Consider the following 22838-nt stretch of genomic DNA (forward strand, 5'->3'; position numbering starts at 1 on the left):
AAAAAACCCTTGAATATATGAATGCAGAAACAACATGGGATGAAGCCAATAAGTCTAAATTGAAATAAGGGTTGCTTAGGTTTAGCTAAATGGATTTCATAGTGGTTATATTCTAAGTTAGGATGATTTCAGGATTTATGAGATGAGAAAATCTGGAAAAATATTTTTGGTGTGGAACAGCCATGCTAAAAGATCTGCATATTGAGGCAATGGGAAAGAGTGATATGCTGCATTATTTCTAGTTTCATGTCAGTCATCTTAGGTTTTGACTTTGAGCCACTGTGCTGAGCACTGAAAGTCTCTTAACAAATTGCTTCTGAGATAAATGGGGATCATGATGATAAAGTGGTACAGGCTGTAATTTATGGAAATTTTTGTTGGGTAGGAGGAAAAGAACTTTGTCTTCCTGAAAAATACATAATCTTTTTTTCTCAGTAGATCTTAGTGAAGAGTAGATCTTGCGACTTTCTACTTATTGGAGTAGAAAATATTTAAAATAATTACATGTGATTTCTAATGCTTTTTTTTTTTTTTTTCTCCACAGTAAAACCAACAGTTATTGATGTTGACATTTATGTCAACAGCATTGGTCCTGTATCATCAATAAATATGGTAAGTGACCTCCTAACAAAGATTTTTATTTTGACAGCTGGTCTTGGTGTCAATTCTAGTTTTTGTTAAAGGCAATAAATACCACTGGGATCAGTTGTTTTGATTGCTGATTTAGTTCAGTTTTCAGCTATAGGTCTGCTTTTCACATCACTCTTTTGTGTCTCTTCAAGAAAAGAACAGATCTATTAGCAGTATTATGCTTTGTGTTGTCTACAACAAAATGCTAGTAGATCCTGAATAGTAAAACAGATATCTTGGGAAAAAATAAGCAATGCTATTGTGAAGAGAATTCTTCAATTAATGCTTTGAGTCAATCAAATATCCAGAGCTTCTTAATCTAGAGTTAATGAGAGTCATCACATACTATCAGCTTATTTGAAATTCATAATCTCTTCAGTGTTTACTTTTCTTTCACTGAGTTGTCAACAATCTTGAGCCCTATAGAATGATTTTGAAGAAGTTACACAGAGCTGTACCACACGTGCAAAGGCTGGAAAAACTAAACAGTCTGAGTTGCAGTGTGACAGTAGTGAACCCAACAAAACAGAACAGTTGTTCAGTTGTGGTCTTCTTAACTCCAGGACATTCCTCAGCTCTGCACCAAGACATTCAGATTTAGAAAGCAAGCTGGATGTTTATGTACCTATAGAGATACATATTAATGTGGCTGCTTGAACAGCTTCTAGTTTTAATTCAGCACAGTATTCCTCTTTGTAAATTAGTCTGATTTTTTTTTTTAATACAATTTGGAAATGGACGACCTGTTAATAAGTTAATTTATTTAATTTTCTTAAAATAAACTCATCAAATTAATGAATTTCTCTTGTTCACAATAGCATTCAAAGGCTGCTGTATACTATGGCCACATATAAATCTAATAAATGCATCTATGTTCTATATTTTTTGAACAAAAGCTCCTTTTATTTGAAAGGTGTTATTTCAGCATGATTGTTTGGTTTTACCTGTGTATGTGGGAGGATGTAAATTATTGCAGTATGTCAAATCCTGGGTGGTCAGAGACTCCTGTGCAAGGAGCAGAGCAAGGGCAATGGGAAATGGGAAATCTTTCAAGTTAAGACAGAACAAATTATGTGCTGGGAACAAGTTGGCCACATATTCAAAGAGTGTGAAATGTGTTGCTCATATTTCATGTGAAGCACCGAATGTCAAGCAATGGGAGTATCTGCTCCATTCTTGAACTAATAAATAGCTAATTATCTTGCCCTTCCCCAGCTGTGTACCAAAATGGCTTTTCCAGGGAATGATTTATTGATTTATCTGAAGATCTATTCTTCTTGCAGTCTTCTGTCTTGCAGTTATATATGTTCTAGGAATGACTACTCTGTGCAAAAGCAATGGGGACAACAGTAAGGATGCTTATTTTCAAAGTCTTTTTTTTCTCTTTGCCACCCTGCACTGGGCTGTAAGTAGAATTTTGGAGTACTTGGAATGTATGTGGAGTAATAATAAAACATTTGATTGGAAAGACTTCTTGTAGGAAGAAGGAAAATTAATAGAAGGAATCAGTGGTTCCTGGAAGATAATGATGATACAGTCAGAACACGAGTAGTTTTATTAGCTTTATGTTGATGGGATATTTTGACCCCATGATGGAAAAATGCACCAAGGTGCCAATTTAAAAAATGCATACTGTGTCTCTTTGATAGGAAATGGTATTATTAGGAGAGTTAGTGAGTTTATGGAGACAGTTGTTGGTTACAGCTGAAAAAAACCTAATTATAAACTGTAGGGATAGAATGAAAAATAAAACAATGATGAAATATAATATGTAGGTAACTGAAGTTTTAAGGAATCAAGTCTGCTTAGAGCTAGATTTAATTTTTTAAATAGAAATGGATCTTGTTTAATAGAAGCTTGTGGTCCCACTCAAACTGGATCTGAACTATCTAAGAACTTTTGAGTTGTACTTCTGTTCTTAAACCTAATGGTCAATATAGGAGAATAACATCAGGCTCCCAAACGTAGCAAATCTTTTTCCAAAAACTCAGTTTCTGATGTTACTTTGAAGTTTGCCCAAACTTACCATGAGAGAGCATAAACAAGCTTGCAGTCTCAAACTTACAATGAAGATGGGAAATAAGCCTACAAGGGTATGGTGCTGTATGATAATATTTCTCTCCAGTGTCAGAACTGATTGAGGTTCTACTTTTCCCCCCATTTGTGTTATTTCAACTGTTTGGCTACAGTATGCAGTAGCTATGTGATGGTCACTGAAGAAAAAAACAAGTTAAAGACATTCTGGAATTAAAAATAATAATAAAAAAAATATTTATTTTTCTGTAAGAAGTTTTCATGTAGCCTGTGAACTAGCCTGTGAGCTGGAGCATGGGTGCACAAAACACTGAGGTAGTCATTGATTGAGCAAAAAGAAAGATGAATACACTGATTTCAACCTCTTCCATTTAAAGAGTAAGATAATCAAGATGTACTAGGAGGACTTCCCTGCTGTGTACTTCCAAACTTAGCCCTTAGCTCTATCACTTTTTTCCTTAATTTTTAGCACTTCTGAGGAAAAATCATGTGGAGCTTCTCTAGAGATCAGACTCTACAGGTATATTTTCTTATGAGTTTTCATCACTGCTTTTCATCCTGCGGGTGAAACCTAGGAAGTAAAAGAATTTTCTCTTAATTATCTATTCAATAGGTGTTCAGTTGAATGTTCAAGCCAATTTTGTAAGCAAAACTTTTCAGATGTCAATCACTTTCCTGTAATTATGATTAGACTTGAGTCTGAATATTAATATCCCATTGTTTCTGTAACAGTCAGGGAAAAGGCAGTCGACACGAGACACCTACATACAGCAAAGTTAACCTTAGATGAATTATATGTGAATACTTGCAGTCCTGAGGAAAAATAAACCCTCTTAGATTAAGGCTGGAAGTGCCATGAGGAGAAGAACGTTAGAGATTCTTTCAAAAAAGGCTTCAAAAAAGTCAACAGAAGCCAATACTCTCTGTGACGAAGATGGCAGAATCCACAGGAATATACTCCTGACCCTGCATTCCAGATGTTTGCAGGGGGTTTATATCACTAGCCCTAAAGGCCTTACCAGTGATTAATTTCCTAGTGACTTTCAAAAATATCTATTTAGAACCTCCAGATTTTGAGAAGTGATTGTGAGAAGGTAATGTAGATATTCTTCTATTAGAGACTCATCATTATAAGATCTTTGTTGACAATAGAAAGTTGTTTTCAGGATAAATCAAGTGATGACTTGTCCTTGTTTGTGAGGTGGAAGACTTCTTTGGGCCATGGTCTAGAAAAGCTAGTGTTAAGTAGCAAGAAATAGGCATGGTGTAAGAATAAAAGCTGAATAATGAACCGCATGATACTAGGAAGGAATCTCAAGTGGCTTTGAAAAATTATAGCATTTTGGATTATGGCATTCTGTTATGAAAAGACAGAAATGATTGATACTAGACAAAAATATACTGAGATTTAAGATTCTGAGATATTTGAATGGCTGTTCAAAAATTTTAGGGTGGCTTTTTAACAGATAAACCCCATCTATTGTATAATTATCTCTATGCCTGTTCTTTATCAAAACTGTAATAGGAGATGAGGTTTTATTGATTCAAAAGCAGCATAAAGTGGTTGTTTGAAAAGTAGATGACACATGGATGTTTTGAGATCAATTAAATCTGCCTGTATGTGTATTATATCTCTTTTTCCTGGTTTTAATCATTCAAAAAGTAAGTTGCAGAAATCTTCAACTTGCCATGTCATGTTACAATGTAATTGGAGACCTTCATTTGTAGGATGCAATAGTCATATCTAATGCAATATTCCAGATAAATATTCCATGTCTTTTTTATTTTTAAAAATTGTTATATCTGTAATCAAAATGACTATACTTCCACTGCTGTTGAGAATCTTAGTGTATTTTTTTTAATCACATGCCATTCAAGATGGTGTCCGGGAAACATATGCTTTTACATTCAAATCCATGCTTCAGTTCTTGTCAGCAACTCAGTTCTTGTCAACAATAGAAAGGGTTTATAGGTTGCTTTATAAAATTTAGGTCTTAATGTGTCTTACTCTAGCCTGTTTTTATACAGACAAGCAGTACTGCCTTGTGTATAAAACAACAGAAAAAGAAGTCCATATCAGTATGCAAAGTGGGAATCAGATGTGAGTGATGGGAAGATAAAAATCCCCTAGAAGTAGTTTTGTGAGATAGAAATGTAAATAAACTAAGATTACATAGCCTAAAATCTCAGCAGCATCAAAGTTTATGTGTTTGGGAGTACTTAGATGTAATCTTAACTGAGTAGCTACAGCAATCTGATACTGCAGCACAAGTTGCTCTTGAAGGAAGAATAGTGTCACTAGTAAGAATCTCATTTTAATAAAGCTCTACAGAAAGTGTCTTGAAAAGATAGTGTGCAAAGAAAATTGAAAAACTGTACCTAACTGTTCATAAAACTAATAATTGGTTGTCTGCTGGGTATATGCTCAACTCTGAGCTCTCCTGTAATGTGTAAAGGTAATTCATAGAGTGTCTCTTTTGTGTGCTTTGTCTCTATATTTTTTTGTGTCCACTTTCTAGGCTATGTCATATGTCTTTATGGATGCTGTATTTCCTTTTGTTCAGTTAAGTGTTGTAGAGTAAAAGCAATCTTTCCTCTATTGTGCCCCTTAAAATACTGATAGACTTCTTTGAACTTCAAAGTCCCCATATGCTCATTTTGCTTCTCCCCTAGACATGATGGGTATTTAAAAGAATAGTTTTGATGTGGATACTTGGCTAAAATATTATTCATAGCTAATAATTAAGTTTGAATTTCTTGCACATTTTTAGACTCTATGTCTTGATGGTTAAACTGTTGCTGGAGCCTCTGCAGTCATAGGATCATTGCTTGGTGACTATTCCCACAGTAAGGCAAAGCTAATTTAAATACAGATTTCAGTTGTTTTCCACCTCACTGTGTAGCTCCTCATATTTCCTTTACAGGTGTCTTCTCAAAGGTAATGCTGCAATACACCATTTGAGCATAAGCCTGATATCCTGTTGTTTGTTTTTTACTTGGAGTGTTTTTTTCTAACTGTATCTCACTGTTTTGCTTAATCAATTTGTAATACAATTATGTAGGAAGGTGGTTTCTGTTATTTATTGATGGGTGAGTTTTCCAGTTGATGAGTTCATAGCATCTCTGAAATAATGGCATGCCTTAGGATGTTTTTATTTTTCCTTCCAAATTTACAAGCTTCTTATTTGCTCTGTGACCTAAGTGAACACTCAGTTCTTGGATTAAATTTTAGTTGGAGTGGGTCTGTTCATTTGCAAGGAATAAGTTATCATGCATTTAAACATTTTACTAGATTATGATCAATTTACTATTCCTGTTTCTAGAGCATATTTATATTCTGTCATTAAATTTGGATAATTAATAATAAAAAGGTATAATTATAGAAAGCTTCTAAGCTGCATGAATTTTTGCTGATAAATCAAAATCATATCACATACAGACTAATTCTTCATTCTTCAAAATCATATCACATACAGACTAATTCTTCATTCTTCAAGCTCTGACAGCCATTGCTTCACTATGAAAATGTTTCTGGGATGTAGTGGTAATAAGATGAAATTTGAATCTATTTATGACTTCTGTACCACCACTGAGCTTTTAAGAGGCTAATATAATCTCAGAAGTGAAACAGACTGGAAAGGAAGAAGCTGGATGGGAAAAAATGAGCATGGATCAATTTTCTTCTTGTATCATCTTGGCAGCTTCTAATTTTGGTCTCCTCTAGAGCCCAGCTTTGTGCAACTAAAAGATGACCTAGCTGATAGATGCTTAGCTAAAGGCCTTAGGCTACTTTAGTTTGAGGTGCAGTGGGATGGACTAGCATAATGTTCATTTTTCTGTAATGAAGCTTGTGTACTATGGTGTGCAGCAGTAAAATACTTATTGCTAAAGCCGACTCCATTGGCAGGACACCCTGTTTGCTTCTTGGAGGAATGATAGTTTCTGTCACTAGTCTTTGGACTAGTGGGCTGATCGTCTGCTTTCTTGTCTGTTTTATCAGGGTCCAAGGACATTGTCAAGTATTGTTGACTTAGGCTTAGTGCTGTTTCAAAAGCTGTATAATGAATGAGTAATTTTCTTTCAGGAAAATGAAATATCTGATCTGCTCAGTAATGAGCATAGCAAAATAAGCTCAGAGAACAGGTGAACTGAATGTATTTTCCATAGCTGAACAGTGCTCCAGGATCTACCTCATCTGTGAGCAAATGAACTGGCCTTTGTACAAAGTCTGGGAAGAAACTACTTTCCAGCCTGATGCTGGTTCTTATGCCTGATTTCTCCCACTTCCATAACCCATTTCTTGGGCCTGGTGATCATAGGCTTTAGTGTAAGTATATGCATTCCTCCAGATTCTTTAGAAAGTAACAGTTGTCTTCCTTGTCTATCCAAGCCTACACAGCTTCACTTTATTGACAGCATTTGGGAAAGTTAATTTAGAAAAGCTGAGGCTAAATTGCTGCAAAGTGTATTGAATTTTTTTGGGGTAAATTAAGGGTCTCTTTGCCTAAACCATTTTAGTTTTTGAGTGGTCAAGCATTTAACATTTATTTTAGAGCCTGAACTTCTCATGATTTCTCCATGAAAGAGTAATTACTTTTGTGTCAACCTGTTTATTGGATTCCTGCATGGTTTTGAAGGTTTAGCCTTCCTTAGTTCTTTCAGTGGGGGATTTAACCAAGAAGCAAACGAATGTTGCTGATTGGATCCATAAATAATTGACCCACCCTAAAGTAATTTTTTTGGTAAACTTTCACAGCATGAAGTTTTGGGAATGCAGGCCCAGGCATCACAGAATCTATAGAGTGATTTCAGTGACATTATAAATGGACTTGTACTTAGGAAGGAACATCTGAATACAATGAGACCCCATGCAATCCCTAATTGGGTCACAGAATGGTCTTCATGTTTCTGTAAGATTTTTTGGTTGCTAAAAAAAAATAAATTCATCAGTGTCCTTTGAATATCTGAACAATGGCCTTTATTTTGCACACTGTTCTTACAATGAATAAAACCCACATACCTTAATTTTTTCCACATGAGATCTTGTCATCAGTGTAATTGGACATAATTTCCTTTACTGTCTCATTGTTGAAAGATGTTTAGAGAATTGTATTTAATTTCATTTCATTTCAAGCTTTTTTAGTGAACATAGTGTCCCTTGACTCTTAAGTACTCTAAGACACACTTTTTCTGGCACAGAAAAGGTATATCTGCTGAGTGATTACGCACAACTGAAGAATAAAACAAATGCTTTGTTTCTGCAGTTAAAAAAGTCTACAGACTGCAGGGATGTATCTGTATCACAGTATCTCCATGCTTTTGCTAACAGTATAAACTTTTCTCCTTTTAAATCACCATAGTCTTCATTTAGTACTTTCTTGATCTGGAAAAGGGACTTTTATGTGGTCCAAAATAGTGATATCCTAGGTTCTTTGAATGTTTCCAGAGGCATCTTCCTCAAAGCTCTCTCTACCTCTGTCTTGTGCAGCTGCTTTTCATTGATCTTGTAAGATGCAAGTGGTTCTGCTACATATTGTGTTGGACAAATAATTTTCTACCCTTAAAGCTACTATCTCCGTCAGAAACTTGTGTCTCTCTTACTACTTCCACAAATGACATTTTGAGCTCTTGAATGCTGAAGAAATTTTGTGAGAGAAAATTGGTTTTTGTAACTATTTCTAGCTTCTTGCATACCATGCAGAAGCAGAGAATTTTGACCATAGAGTTTTGGATGTGTTTTATTTAAACACCTTAGGTATTACAGAGAAATATCTCTAGAGATACTACTGAAAAATTCAAAAGAAGAAGCCTGGAAATTAACTTTCACAATTGTGTTGAATGTGGAAAATCTCAAGCTCAATAGTGGTATTGGGTTTATTTCTCTTTACATCTTGGGCTCCTGCAAGTGATACCTATTTGTCACCTTTCCTGTCTCTTCCAGTTTTTTCTGATTCAGTTCTACATAATAACCTTTATCTTGATTTTCCATTGATTAATGTAACTTATTTTTACCCAGAATATATTCATCTCAACAGGCTTGAAGTTTGTGGTGTCTCTTTCAGATTAGAAAATCTTATTCCCAAGATTTTGTGATTTTTTTTTTTTTCCAGCTGCGCAGTTTACCCAATAAAAATAAATTACCTCTGTTTTCAGATTTTGCATTTCCAATTCAGTCCTGGAAACTGACCTGAGGGACAGTGAGCTTTGGCTAATAGTTCATGTTTGGTAAAGTGTGTTGGATAACTGAGACAAAGAAATAACTGCCATCTGCTTATACATATTCCATATATCAGACTCTGTTAGTTCTGTGCTTTCAAATGGTACTTCAGGTGGATATTTCCCCAAGGCATATTCACTGCATCATGCACAGTATGCTTTTTTCATTACATAGAAGACCTGTAGATTGAGGTTGAGTTACAAGGCAATCAAAATCGTGAACTCTAGAAAGCCATAGCCATATTCTTTCAATTTATAAAGTTCATTATATTGTAATAAAACATTTTGTTTTGTCTTATAATGTCATTTTCTTATTTTTATTGCTTTTGGTAATTGGAGACTTGAAATCACCAAGCTGTTTCTTTTCTTTCCCGCTATAAATCAAAATGAAAAATTTCTTCCTGTATTGCTTAGCTGCCTCAGTCTTGGTCCTAATTTCTCTGGGTGAAATTGTCACTTGATCACGTGCTCACTGAACATCTGCCCAGCTTTAAGGCAACGCAGTTTCAATTTTCCTAAATCGGACTTCATGCATTATGCAAACATTACTTCATTAGACACAGAGATGAGCTATCAAGCTATATTGTTTGGTCAGAATAATGTAGACTAGCCTCTCAGTGCTAATTTGAAATCAGACTAACAATTTTGGATAAATTCAGTTCGTGCAATCATTTTTGCTTGTGATTCAACTGGAGCATAGACAGGGATCTGGGCAAATACAGTCAATGAATCAGTTTCTGCTCCTGACTTGTGCTGATACCTATGTGTAATGTGTGAAACAGCATCAACAATACAAGAGCTAAATTAGGCTCTCAGGATGTGAATGGGACTATGCCAGGCACAAATTTGAACTGCGCTCTCCTAAAATTTTTCACACGAAGTGGCTAATAAAGTCACCCAGAATTCATTTGGGTAACAGTAGATGTTAGTTCCTTACTGTTTTCTGTCCTTTTAGTTTCAGCTATTGTAGAGAGTGCAAAATGAAACACCAGTAAATTAGGGAATTTCTTCTGTGCTGGATAGGGCTGAACAAAAAGGTGATGTGTACATCACTGAAGGATCTGCCTGGTGCTTAGTGTTGTGCTCTGGATTCTGCAGGCAGCCCATGTTCCCACCTGACATCAGTGGCTGGCTGTATCAGCACAAATGGAAATGTGCTGAACTGTGCTACTCCATAGGCTCTTTCTTTCAGTAGTACTTTTTTTCCCAAGTACTTTGCAGTGTTTTCCAGATTAAAAGGTTAGGTATTAGGAGGTTTGTTTGGGGTTTTTTTGTTTTTGTTTTTGGTTTGGTTTGTTTGGTTGTTTGTTTTGTTTTTCCCAGAATACCATAATTTATTATATTATTCTTTTGTACAAAAAAATTAAAACCAAAAGACTACAAGATTGATTGGTTTCCCTCACCTGTAAACTGCTAAATTAATCTTCATTGTTTTCTCTGTAATTTGTTGTCTAAATCTCTGCTGTCTGAAACTGTATTTATGTAAATATGACTGAGCGTTTCTTTGCCATCTGGACGGCACTTTAAGAATGGTATAAAAAAAAGGAAAGTGGAAACAAATGTAGGTAGCTTAGGAGAATGCCTTAAAAAGATGAATTTGTTCCTGTATTTTGAGAGCTGCCTAACTAGACCAGCACACAAAGTTTTTGAAAGTTTGTGACACAGCCAGATTAAACAACAGCAAACAAGAAGATTAAGGGAATTATTAAAGAGTTTCTTTTGGATTTCCAAAGTCTTGGCCAAATGAGTATTGGGTGAATGTTCTGGCTAATGGGAACAGTAGGTGATGCATTGAATGGTCATATTGTGCTTGTTCTTTGGTTTAGCCCAGATTTATGAATCAAACTTTTGCTGATGTAGCAGTGTTTAGGACTGTAACTTCTTTCAAAATACTTCACCAGAAGAGCCATCAGATAGAGTATAGAGTAAAAGCATTTGAGTGGAGAATCAGCAACTGGGTAAAGCTCTCGGGTACAGAAGTGCCTGTGCTGGCAGTTACATTTGCTGGCATTGTGCAAGTAAAACTGTATCAACAGATTGAGAGTGTGAGCTTATTTAGTAGGAAAAATATAAACATAAATTTACTTCTTGCACAGAAAAACACTCCATATTTTCCTAAGTCTCATGCATCAGATAAGACTTTTTTTTTTTTTTTTTTTTTTTTTTTTTTTTTTTTTTTTTTTTTCTGTTCCTAATATATATTATCCTGTACAGATTACCATCTCTCAAATTTTAAACTTTCCATAGGTCTAAAGTTACAGGTTATTTTTAAAACTCTTTGAATACCATGAGGAACAAACCAGCAATCAAGAAATTAATCCAGTAAGAATGAGATACATTCCAAAACCAGTCAGCTACTGTATCAGTGACCTGATTTATGCCAAGTATCACATGGAAGCCAAAATAAGGAGCTGGATTTGAAAGTGCTCTTTCATTGTTTTTTTGTCTGATTGAACTTTACAGTGCTCAGCTTCCATGTTAATTCAGAATCTGAAGCTTTTTCATGTATTAATTCTCCAGTTGTTTTAGATGGGTATTTTCCAGGACGAAATGCAGGACAGGGTCAGTTTTACTTAGAAAACTTTTGTCTTGTGTAGTATTTTATTCCTGTGAAACTATTCTGGATTATAAAATTACAAGAATAAGGGTACAAGTACTTGAGGTTGATGCTATAATCTAAATGAAGTTGTATATAATATATTTCTCTTTGTAAATAAAAGCAGATGAGACAGTGGTTTGGCTATTTCTGAAACAAAATTAGGAAGAAGCAATTTTTTTTTTGCAATCAAAAATGAGTGAGCCATCACCTCTCACCAGACTTTATTACCTCATGCTAGTTAGAAAAGACATTAAATTTTAAGGCTTTGGGGAGGAGGGAGAGAGAGTGGTGCATTTCCTGTGTTCAGAGATGCCTTCTGTTATCACTTTTAAAAATCTGCCTGCTAGTCTGTTTGCACATGCTCTGCAGAGAAAAACAATTTTAGCAGCTTAAGTTCCTTGATTCCACCTGGGTTGCATTTGTTTCAATGTGAGGGTGGGCCAGAGCTTACATTTGAGCTGCTGCACCTGACAGGGAAGAACAGTATCTGTGCTCTTAGTGATCCTGAAGCAGTGCAGCAGCATGCAGAAAGGAGTTTCCTGATTGCAATGGACAAGGTGTTAGGGGTGGTGTCAGGTGCTAGAATGCATGAAATAAATGTGAGAAGAACCAACTGAGAAGTTGGCATTTTAAAGAGGGTAAAAGAAAGGATTGGCTGAAAGTAATGAATGGGTATGAACAGAGGAGTTGGAGTAGGGAGAAAGCAGTATTAGAAGTAAAATAAAGAGTAGAGTGAAAAGACAAGAGTTATGCCAGGAAGAATGGATGAGAAAATTTTTTAGCAGAGCCTTCATGCTCCTATAAAGTCTAAGAGGGCATTTTAAGGTCATGTGCATACTTCTTTTCATAGCTGTGTGCAAGTTCATATGTAAGCATCTTCATGGTTTTATTCATATTGCCTGTGTCTATCAGCTATCTTATCTAGACAACCAGCTGAGTAACTCAGTGAAGAGCCACTGTATAACTAGAAAGATGACCACATGATCAGACCTAAGACCTAGGTATGCTTAATCTGAAAGAACTGTACAGGTGTAGCCTTATTCTTTACCATTCTTATGCTGGCATTAAACTGGCAAAATGCACTGGCAAGCTCTCCTTGTCCTCAAAGGGAAGGGCAAACTATAGTTATAGTTCCTGGGAACTCAGATGATCTTTTAGCTCAAACAGAGCTCACTGTGCTGGAGGTGATATTTTCAAGTCTGTTTATTTGCCTACAGAAATGATGATATGGTGGCATATAAGAGGGTGTTTTGTACATAAAAAGATAAAGTATTCACAGAGTTGTATTTACAGTTATATTTAAAGACTCCTTGGGACTGAAAAGTGAAAGTTGACTTTTTTCCTCACTTTTACTCTAGCATGATAATTCAGTCCTGCATTTCTTGATAATCCACCACGCTTATGCAAAACCAGTTTCCCCTCCAGTGCACAGTTTCTTTGGTCTGGGACTCCTTGTTTATTAAAGGACATTTCTCTTTATTGCTATTTCAGTGGGTTTTTGTAGGGAGACAATGCAAATATTTTGAGGCTGAAGCAGCAGAATTCTGCTCCAGAAGAGCTAGATCCTGCTTCTGCCAAAGAAAATTTGTTAGGACAAGGGACAAAATGTTTGAAAAAGGCTTCTCAGAATGGCTATTAGTTGGATGTTCCTCACTTTAAGAACCTACTTTGACACTCTCTGGTCTGATATATAGCAGTGCAATGGGTACTCAGAAAATGAGTGTTGCATATAAATCATATAACACTATATATTGCCTAATAGAAAATACTCTGAAAAAATTGCAACAAATCCTTGTTTCAAGCACTTACAAGTGCAGTGAGCTTTTGATTTAATCTCCGCCTCTGAGACTGAGAATATGATGAGACTTTTCCAAAATGACTTTTCTGAGTAAACGTATGGGAAGATGAGCGAGTATTAGCCCAATTTATATATATTTCTTGGCAGATATTAATACTAAGTGGATGGAAAGGACCTTAATGAAATTGTGGACTTCCCTTATGTTTCTTACTGTAAATTAGCATCAGCTGTAAACTTCATGGGCTCTCCTAAGGGTACTGGAAAATAGGGTCTTCCAGTTGGCATTGCTTCCATGCACAACTGAGGAATGCTCTGTCTTGTCCTCATTTTACCATCTTCTTCTGTCTGCAGCTGAGAGTTATAAGGTCTGCTGCAGTGAGACATGATTTATCTAAAGCTTAGTATTCTGCTGCTGTTTAAAGTATTTTGATTTCTTTACTAGCTCAGTCATGGATTTCTGGGATGACCAGTGAAAGTAGCTTTGAGAATTAAAAGGCATCTTTCAGGCACCTCACTTTATGAGGTGCAGGTGTAGTTCCATCTTTTATTAAATTCTTGAATTGTTATTAGTTTTACCACATAGCTTTTTCTGTGTCTGTATAGAGGAGGTGTGGGAAACAACTATGGCTCTCACTTTCTTGTGGAAATTCTGGATGGTGGTTTTTTGTTTGTTTTTTGTTTGTTGTTTGTTTGTTTTTAATGCAGAATCTACATAAACATTACCTGACAAAACATTTTTGAAGGATGGATTGTCTGCATGTTGTTTGACTACATCTCTTCCAGGGCTAGTTTTAAACAAATAAATAAATTGGACAAACCAAAGTTACCTGAAACCCTACAGTCACCAGATGAGCCTACAAGAGGCATGGCAGCCTGCTCTTGGGTGGAAAGGCTGCTGCGTGCTGGAAGCTGATTGATGAGGATAAGCAGATTGCTATTGCTGGTTCTTAACAAAAATATAAGCTGGCATTTCTCATAGAAAAACCGTGAGCTTCTAATAACCTTTAAAAGAGCAGTTTTCTACTCAGGAGCCAGAAGGATTTCTTGAACGTGAAGTATAAATACTGAAAGCGAAGAAATAATTAAAGTCCTTTCAGATGTAGGAGAAGGGAGATAAGTTTTTTCTGTCCTTCCTGGAAGACAGGACTTGATTTCAGGAGTCTACTACTGAATGCTACCTAAACTGGGTAATTAGCTGTTGCTAGGGTGGTTTTGGCTTTTTTTTTTCTGCTCTGCAGTAATTTCCATGAATATTTTGCACCCCTTTTAAGTGATAGTTGCAGATATGCATAGACAAAGGAAAATAATGTATTAACTAGGGCACGGTCTCAAGTTGTGCTGGGGGAGGTTTAGGTTGGACATTAGAAAGAATTTCTTTACGGTGAGGGTGATCAAGCATTGGAATGGGCTGCCCAGGGAAGTGGTGGATTCTCCGTCCCTGGAGATATTTAAAAAGAGACTGGATGTGGCACTCAGTGCCATGGGCTGGTAACTGCAGCGGTAGTGGATCAAGGGTTGGACTTGATGATCTCTGAGGTCCCTTCCAACCCAGCCAATTCTATGATTCTATGAACTAAAAAGATAGAGGGTAATTCACTGTGATGAGGAAAGTAACTCAGGTCATGTTTTACAGGGAGATGCTCTAATTCTCTCCAAATAATACCACATAATCTATTTCCATATAATTTGTGAAATGGTGCTACTGGGTGGGAAAGAGGCCAAGGTTAAGACAAATCTTTCTTTCCCCCTAAATATTCTGATACAGTTAAGCAACAAGATCTCCCTTAATAAAGAGGATAAATGCATAAGTGGAAGTTCAATGTAATTTGCTTGAAGGCAGATGACACTGTAACTTAAAATTTTGGATCCGTGACAACAAAGTCCAACCACCTAGGGTCGGGTGCAAGCATAAAGTTTTATTTGACAAATAACACAAAGCAAAGTGAAGATATGGAAAGTATGTTGTGAGACAAAAGAGAGGGGAGATGGGGAGGAGAGAGAAAAGAATGAGGTAAAGAAAAAAAAGATTGAGAGAAGGAGAGGGATATCACCACCCACAGATCCAGCAGTGTCCATCAATCTTTCTACCTCAGCATAGAGAGCTGATTCCAGACTGGGCAAAAGTCCAGGGCAGTGTGGCACATCCATGTTCCTCATATACACCAGGTTTCCCACCACTCCAGACTTATTCAGACCCTTGGAATCTCTCCTCATTCCACTTCAAAGGCCATGGTTTGAGCCACCCTCAGTCATTAGCAGCCATTTTTTAGTCTCGCTGCTGTCCCCAAATGGGTGAGAACCTTCACCTGCCTTTTCTGCCAGTGTGACACCCCTCAATATTCCATTTGCCAAATTGTCTTTTGAGCCAAAGAAAATTCAAGGTTCCACTGAATGGAACCGCAAACACGCAGTATATTCTACACATTAGGAGAATACAGTTATTGGAAGTAAGTCCTTACAGCTTTTTGGTAAGTAAAAATTATTTTAATGACATTAGTCTGTAATTTTTAACGTAATTTCTGTGAATGGTCAAAATCTGAAGAAAAAATCCTGAGTGTAACAAACTTTTCTATCCAAGATACAATTTTTTAGCTTCTGTATTTTTCTTCAAATAACCAGAGCTGACTGACCTGTCCCACCCATAGCTTAAAGGCAGGACCTGAAATGCACTATGAAATATTGCTTCTTTAATTCATATTCTCTCATCAGATTCTCAGTGGATCAGTATTTTTCTCTTCATCTGAGTTTTCCTCAACCCATTTTCTCCTCTCAAAAAAACTGTGTATTTTCAGAAAACCTCTGAAGTAAATAGACAATATTGGTTTGGGGTTTTTCTCTTCTGTAGAGGACATTTGTGTGGTAAAGTTGCCGTCTCCTTGGCTCGTTGTTCCCTTGCCTTGCCTCACCTCACCTAACCTCACCTCTCCATTTTCTTTCTTTCCTTTTTTCTTTATGGATAGTTTCTCCATGGCTAATGTTAGTTATTGCTTTTCAAGCTGTTACAGATAAACAATTGCCTACTTTCTTCTCAGTGTAGGAAAAAGAAATGAGATTATTTACCGTTTAGTTCCTCAAGAAAACAATGCCATTCGATCAGGTTCTCATATCTTTATGTGTCATGCCAAGCCTGCCAAGCAGGTTTACTGCAAAAAGCAGGAAGAGGAATTGCATTGCTCATGAGTATCCCACGTTTTCTCTTAATTTATACAAATTAAATATTTTCTGCAGTTCTCAGGTAGGTTTGAATATTGACCTTTTTGACTTTCTCTGGTGTGATTCAGCTGTGCAGGCCAGTGTCTCAATTCAAATTTTTACTGCATCAGGTGGATGGCAACACAGTCCTTTCCATCCCTATTACACCATGAATTCTGTTAAGCTAACAAGCTTCAAGAGCCCTGTGGACAGGATTTGTTAATTTGCCTGTGGCTGTTGGAAGGAAATGACAGAATCACTTTGTACCTGCAGTCTTCCATCCCTTGTGTTGTAATAAGCAATTTAATGCTTTCAATTATTCCCTCTATAGCCTATTACTATAAAATTTTGTCAGACCTTTTGTTTAGCAAGGAAAAACTAAAGGGAACATTGAGGCTATTCTTATGTCAGGTATGCAAGACACAGTACAATCTTTTTAAATAACTCAGGTAGGGAGTTCTCTCTGCTGACTGGAGAAGTCATGAATGGAAAAAGTATTGGTTGTTGTCCTAAACATAATACAGATAATACTTCTAAATGGAAGGAATAAAAGATGTACTATATAGAAAAGATGGTGCTGCCATTATTGTGTCAGATTGTTTGCCAGATGTGTGTTCAAGAAAAGGGATATTTGTGCATGTTGAATTCTCCTATAGTCTCAGCTGGCCTTCTGACCAGAAGGACAATTCTGTATCATGGTATTTTAGAGATTAAAAATTTATGGTTACTTTTATTTATAATTCACAGTGGATGTCCTGACAGTTGCTTTACAGACCATGGAATCCTATGTTTGTTTGTAACAGCTGTATATTGACTGGCTTGGTCTTTGTTATTAATGAACTCCAAGGTGAAAATGCTTGTGCTTTTTGCAGTGCTTGTTATCCTGGGAATACAATTCCTGCCTGGGGTTTCTTGGTCTGAAGAAAATAAAATGACTCTGTTATGGGTAATGAATAACTTGGTGCCTGAGAGGGACCATCAAGTATGTAATAGTAGCAACCAAAGCTAAATGAGTTAAAAGGAAGAAGAAAGCTCTCAATAATTAGTAGCAGTAAAAATTTTGTGGGAGGACTTGTTTTCATACCAGTCAATGGGTAGGTTTGCATAAAACTTGGAAGACATGCTTGAAGACACTATTTATTTATGCAGAGCAATAAAAGATGAAATTTTCCCCTACGTCACTGAACTGATTCAGCTGTGCTTCTGTGGACAGCTATGTAAACTAGTCTTTTTTATGTATCATTCTTTAGCCTTCCTACACCTAAACACTTGTTTTCTAATTCTTTGGGCTGACTAACCAGATTTTTAAATTTAGATCACAGAACATTAGGGGTAAGAAGGGACCTTGAAAATCATCAAGTCCACCCCCTCTGCCAGAGCAGCTCATTCATGTGAATGGAGGGATTAGCATCTGCTTTTGCTGGACTAGTGAAGCAGCACATCATACAGAGTGTAGTTTATATATCATAAACAGCTTTTCCTTCTATTTCTTGTATTACAGGAGAGAAAATATCATACTGGACACGGTAATTGTACAGAAGAAGAGATGATCTGTACACACACACAAAAATTACAAATGTGGGGAGAAACTGGAGGGAGAATTAATCTCTTTCTGAGCTTTAATTCGCTCATTCTGTCATTGGTAGAAGTGGAAATAAAGCCCAAGAACTCTTGCTGGCTTAGCACAGCTAAACATAAATCTGGTTATCTTTAACATAAGAGGAGCATATAATCAGAGTATGACGTGGAAAGAGTGAATGGAAGGAAGAGCTAATGAAATCCATTACTGATGTCATATTACAAAAGATAGGTTCTGCTCTGTGTTCCTCTGGTTTTGTGCCCCATCACTATAATTCCTCTTTACTCCAGTTCTTTCTTAATTTTGACTCTCATTTTCCTTGAAAAGCTTTCTTCCTGCCTTTTCTTTCCCTGTAGCTTATCCTTTCCTACCTTAGGTCTCTCCACATCTCCATAACTGATTTCTCCCTTCCAGCAGAACTATTACACACTTGGCTGCTCTTCCATAACTCATTCTGTGGAAGATTTTGTGCCCTTCTGCCCTTGTTTTGTCGTGACTACCCATTCTTTAGGGCATGAGTCATTTATATCAGTGCGTATAGCAGAACGGTAGAGGATTTTACCCTTTATGTAATTGCTTTCTAATAAAAATGATTAATATTAAATTCCTACCATTAGCCTAATATACAGTCTGTACTGAAATTAAAAACTAGGGGACACTTGTATAAATGTCAACTACTACAACTGTAACATTTTAAGATTTCAAATGTCAATGTATGCTATGTAATGGTGTTTGCCTGTGTGTGAAGTACATTATAATCACTGATGGATGAATCTTAAATTTTTCCAAAGTTAACACAAGTTAATCAATTTAAAGTTTAGATGCTTTTAAAACTACTGATTTTTTTTCCAAAGTGTGGAAATCAACGTGGGTAAGAATTAACAAAAAAAAAAGGCAAAGCATTCAATATGACTCCAAGGAATTTGCACAGTAATGCATTGCTTAAGGTGTATGATTGAAGATTCTGATCAGTTTAGACATCCTTATGTGGTCATGGAAAAAATATTAGCAGCAGAGGACTTTCATTCATTATACATGCAATTACAGAAGTGGGATATGAAAAGGATCAAGGGGAGGTGATTTTGACTAATCAGTGAGCTAGCTGAAAAAGACAGTGATGAAATTCATCTTTCTCATATTTATATGTTCAGTTTCTTTCTTCTTAAATGGAAATCTTTACATGGTGATTGCAAGAGCAGGGAATAGTCATTTCCACAGGCAAAGTTTTTGAGTTTTAATCCTGAGCTTTTCAAGTGATAAACCAGGTAAGAGAAACATTTTAAGAATCATGGTTAAAGCAGCCTGAATAGCTAATAATTCCTTTAGATTTGAAAAGAAAGAATTTGGACATTTTCTCTGTAGTCAGAAGAAGTCAGACTTGAATCAGCAGAGATGGACACCTGAGTGGTGTTCCAGTCTAGAATACAGGTTGTTTCAGTGGCAGGGTCAGAATCAGTATCTTTGTTATCATTTGCCACTCTGTCCTTTTTGTTGGACGTTTGTTTCAAATGTCCATGAATACATTTTTATGGATGTCCTTATCATGAATGCAGTTTATGCTTTCGGTCTTAAATCAAGTAAAAGTGTGTAAATCAGAAATACAGGCTTAAATTGAATGAGAAAAAAGGGATAGCAAAGTTTAAATATTTGTTCTTAAATACGTAGTTGATGTTGTTTTGCTTTTTAATTCACCACCAAAACCAAACCAACCAACCAACCAACCAAACAAAAAAAAAACCACAAAAATGCTTATATAGGTACTGATAAGAAAAAAGTAGGAAAAAATTATGTGGCATTCATCGTTAGAATCATGGAATAATTTAGGTTGGAAGGGAGTTTTGAAAATCTAGTCATCTGATCATCTTGAATTGCAGTCATCTAGTCAAACCCTCCACACAGGTTGTTAGATCAGATTGCTCTGGGTCTCAGCCAATGCAGTTTTGAGCATCTGCAAAGATGGAGATCCCAGAGCCTCTCTAGACAGCCTGTTCCAGCACATTTGACCACTTCCATAGTTTAAAAAATGTAACATCTAACTGAAAATTCCTGTTCTATCTTGTGCTGATTGCCTCTTGTTCTGCCTTTATGTGCTCCTGAGAACAGTATAGGTCCATCTTAATATACCCTCATGCTAAGCCCCCCTTAACCTTCACTTCAGGCAGAACAAATCCAGTTATCTGTGTCCTGGTGATCTTTATGGTCCCCTGCTGTACTTTCTCCAGTATGTCAAAGTCTTGTACTAAGGAGCCCCAAACTGGTACAATACTTGCATGGACTTAGCTCATCTCAGATGCACAACTGAGTTTCTGTCAGTTCATTTCTCCAGATTGTCAAGCTATTTCTGAATAGCAACCCAGTCCTTCAACATGATGGTGACCCCCCTCAGTGGGATGCACGTTTTCTCAGGGAGACACATGTACCATCACTGAAGAATCTGTGAAAGAATATTGGACTGAGCTATTGATCCCTGAGGAATGACACTGTTAAGCAGCTGCTGGTTGAACTTGTAACACTGATGACAGCCATGTGAGCCCAGTGGTTCAGCCAGTTTTGCCTCCACTTTATTCTGAGTATCTGTCTCATCAGCTTGACTATAAGCATAATAAGGGTAACCCATTCACACCACATTTGTGTCTCATGGCACCCCCTAGATTTCTGTTTTGCCCTTTTAGGTTATTCACATTGCTGTTTAACAGTATTCAACTATTCCTTTAAAAAAATTTTACTATGCTTGGGTCAAACGTGAGATGAATTCTGTGGCATAGTTTTAACCTAGCAATATGTAGTTAGTTGTTACAGGATAAGACTGACCAAAACATGAAGAACAAATATGGGGCCTCATGATTGGTTTGGCTTTTTTGGACTTTATATAGAGGGGAAAAAATTAATGGGTACTCATTCATTATTTTGTATTTATGGCAGTGGGTGATTGCTGTTTTGAAAGGTTACATATTTTGATTGATATCCTTTAAAAGTTAATTTAAGGTTTGAGAAGAGGAGTGGGAAAGACTGTTAAACTCTCTTACTGAAGATTATTTAGAATTTTCTTTTCAATGGCTTTCCAGTGTAGTAACTGATCTTGCTTGATAAGTTGACTGCAGCAAAAGTGAAAAGTTAACTGTGCAATATCTTTATTAGTTGAACTAATCTGTAGACAAAAGAGTATTTGCCCATTGGAGAAATACTGGTGTAGCTGCCAGTAATTGCAATATTCTCTTAACCCCAATTGACTTAATTTAGCAATCTGACCACACAACAAGAAAGCTTCTTCCCAGCGTTTCTGAGATTTGATTTGTCTTCATTTGGCTGGCTCAAAATGCTGACTATCTAATCCACATGTAGAGAATGCTCTATTTTTAAGTCGCTCTCTCTTTGTATCCAGGGCAACCGTTTGAAGCCAAGGAAATCCTAATATCTGCAGAATTTATTCCACATATGTACAAGTCCAGCTGCAGCAAGCTAGCTCTCAGGGTCTGCCAGTTTATCACTAGAAACATATAGCACTGTAGGTATCATCAGTTTGTCTCCATGGGATTAAGGTTGGCAACAGCTTCTGGGGATTTAATAGCACTGCTGATGTTTAAGTATAGAGAGCTGCTCTTTTCTTTTCCACTCATTTTTCACTTCGTAAAAAATAAGTTGTTTTTTATTTCCTGGAGTTAAGCTTTTATTAATAGATTGGTCATATTAATCACAGAACTATTTTGGCTTTTATAAAGTGCTAGTTGAGCAAAGTGCAAATGTATGTGCATATATATGAATGTATTTGGTCTAATTAACTGCTTCATTCCTGATGTTAACCATGGCTTTTTGATAACCAAAAGAATGTCAGCAAAGCATCCTAAAGGCATGTTTGTAAAGTAGCAAACTGAGGCAAGATGCACTCCTCAATCTCCTTGATAAACTTCTTAAAAGCATTGTCAAGTACCTGCTTTACTGATAATAACTAATTCACAGGTAAGGCAGTGTGGTTACATAGTTCTCAAATTTTTTCCACCTTCCTTAAAAAAAATAATGTTCAGCTATGTGCACATGCTAATTAAGGTTCACAGCAATCCAGGTGCTTTCCAGTTCCAGTTGCATTCTTTATCCATGTTGTGAATTCAGTCTGGGAGATCTCAGCCTGTTTCATCCTCAACTTTGGTCTTTAAGGGAAGAATGTGGGAGAGACGGACAGGAAGTGATTTGAGAAAGACTGCATCTTCTCCCCATTTTGGGGATGGAAGGGTGTTTCCAAATCAAAGGGGGCTTCAGATTGGCAATATGCTTGTGTTGTGCTGAGGAGCTGAAAAAAGGAATCATCAAACTGTACCTTATCAATAGCAAGCAGCTCATTACTCGTTGTTGTAAGTATTCTTACTTGTAAAGGCTTGATTTAGGTTAGAGCTATGTTGTAATTAATAAATAATGAGATAGATGATGAGAACTCTCATGAAAGTTTTTTTTCCAGAAATCATCATATGATTTTTTTCTCATGAATTCAACAGAAAATGCAAAGAAATTATATGGTAGGACAAAAATAAAAAATAACCAGACCTCTCCTTCCCTTTTGCATTGCTAAACTGCATTGGTTATAACTTCCAAAGAGGTTCTGGAGACCTCTTTGGAAGCAACTGAGTTGTTCTAATGCTGAGACTGGGAAATGAATTTGGTAAACAATTCAAGGAATAGAAGAGCAAGAGAGGTGTTTACTTGACCTATTCTGAATTGTTACTCACCTAGCTATTTGTTTGAGCTGATTCTTATTTGACTTTCTCTTTCAGATAATTGTTTATTTGGACTTGTGAAAA

At 36.4% G+C, this 22838-nt stretch overlaps 1 protein-coding gene and 1 long non-coding RNA gene across 2 annotated transcripts in view; one reads left to right on the forward strand and one right to left on the reverse strand.

Moving 5' to 3' along the window:
- The window catches only part of LOC139797420 (uncharacterized), a 506940-nt gene that overhangs the window by 425814 nt on the left and 58288 nt on the right, over positions 1-22838 (reverse strand). Inside the window, exon 2 of the long non-coding RNA XR_011726464.1 lies at positions 11021-11071. This is a non-coding gene — a long non-coding RNA (uncharacterized lncRNA). The remainder of the gene's footprint in view (positions 1-11020; positions 11072-22838) is intronic.
- The window catches only part of GABRG3 (gamma-aminobutyric acid type A receptor subunit gamma3), a 307408-nt gene that overhangs the window by 15075 nt on the left and 269495 nt on the right, over positions 1-22838 (forward strand). The window contains exon 3 of the mRNA XM_071746540.1: positions 545-612. Coding sequence (XP_071602641.1) covers positions 545-612 — 68 coding nt within the window. The remainder of the gene's footprint in view (positions 1-544; positions 613-22838) is intronic.

This window comes from Heliangelus exortis, chromosome 1 (genome assembly GCF_036169615.1).
Source record: "Heliangelus exortis chromosome 1, bHelExo1.hap1, whole genome shotgun sequence".
NCBI lineage: Eukaryota > Metazoa > Chordata > Aves > Apodiformes > Trochilidae > Heliangelus > Heliangelus exortis.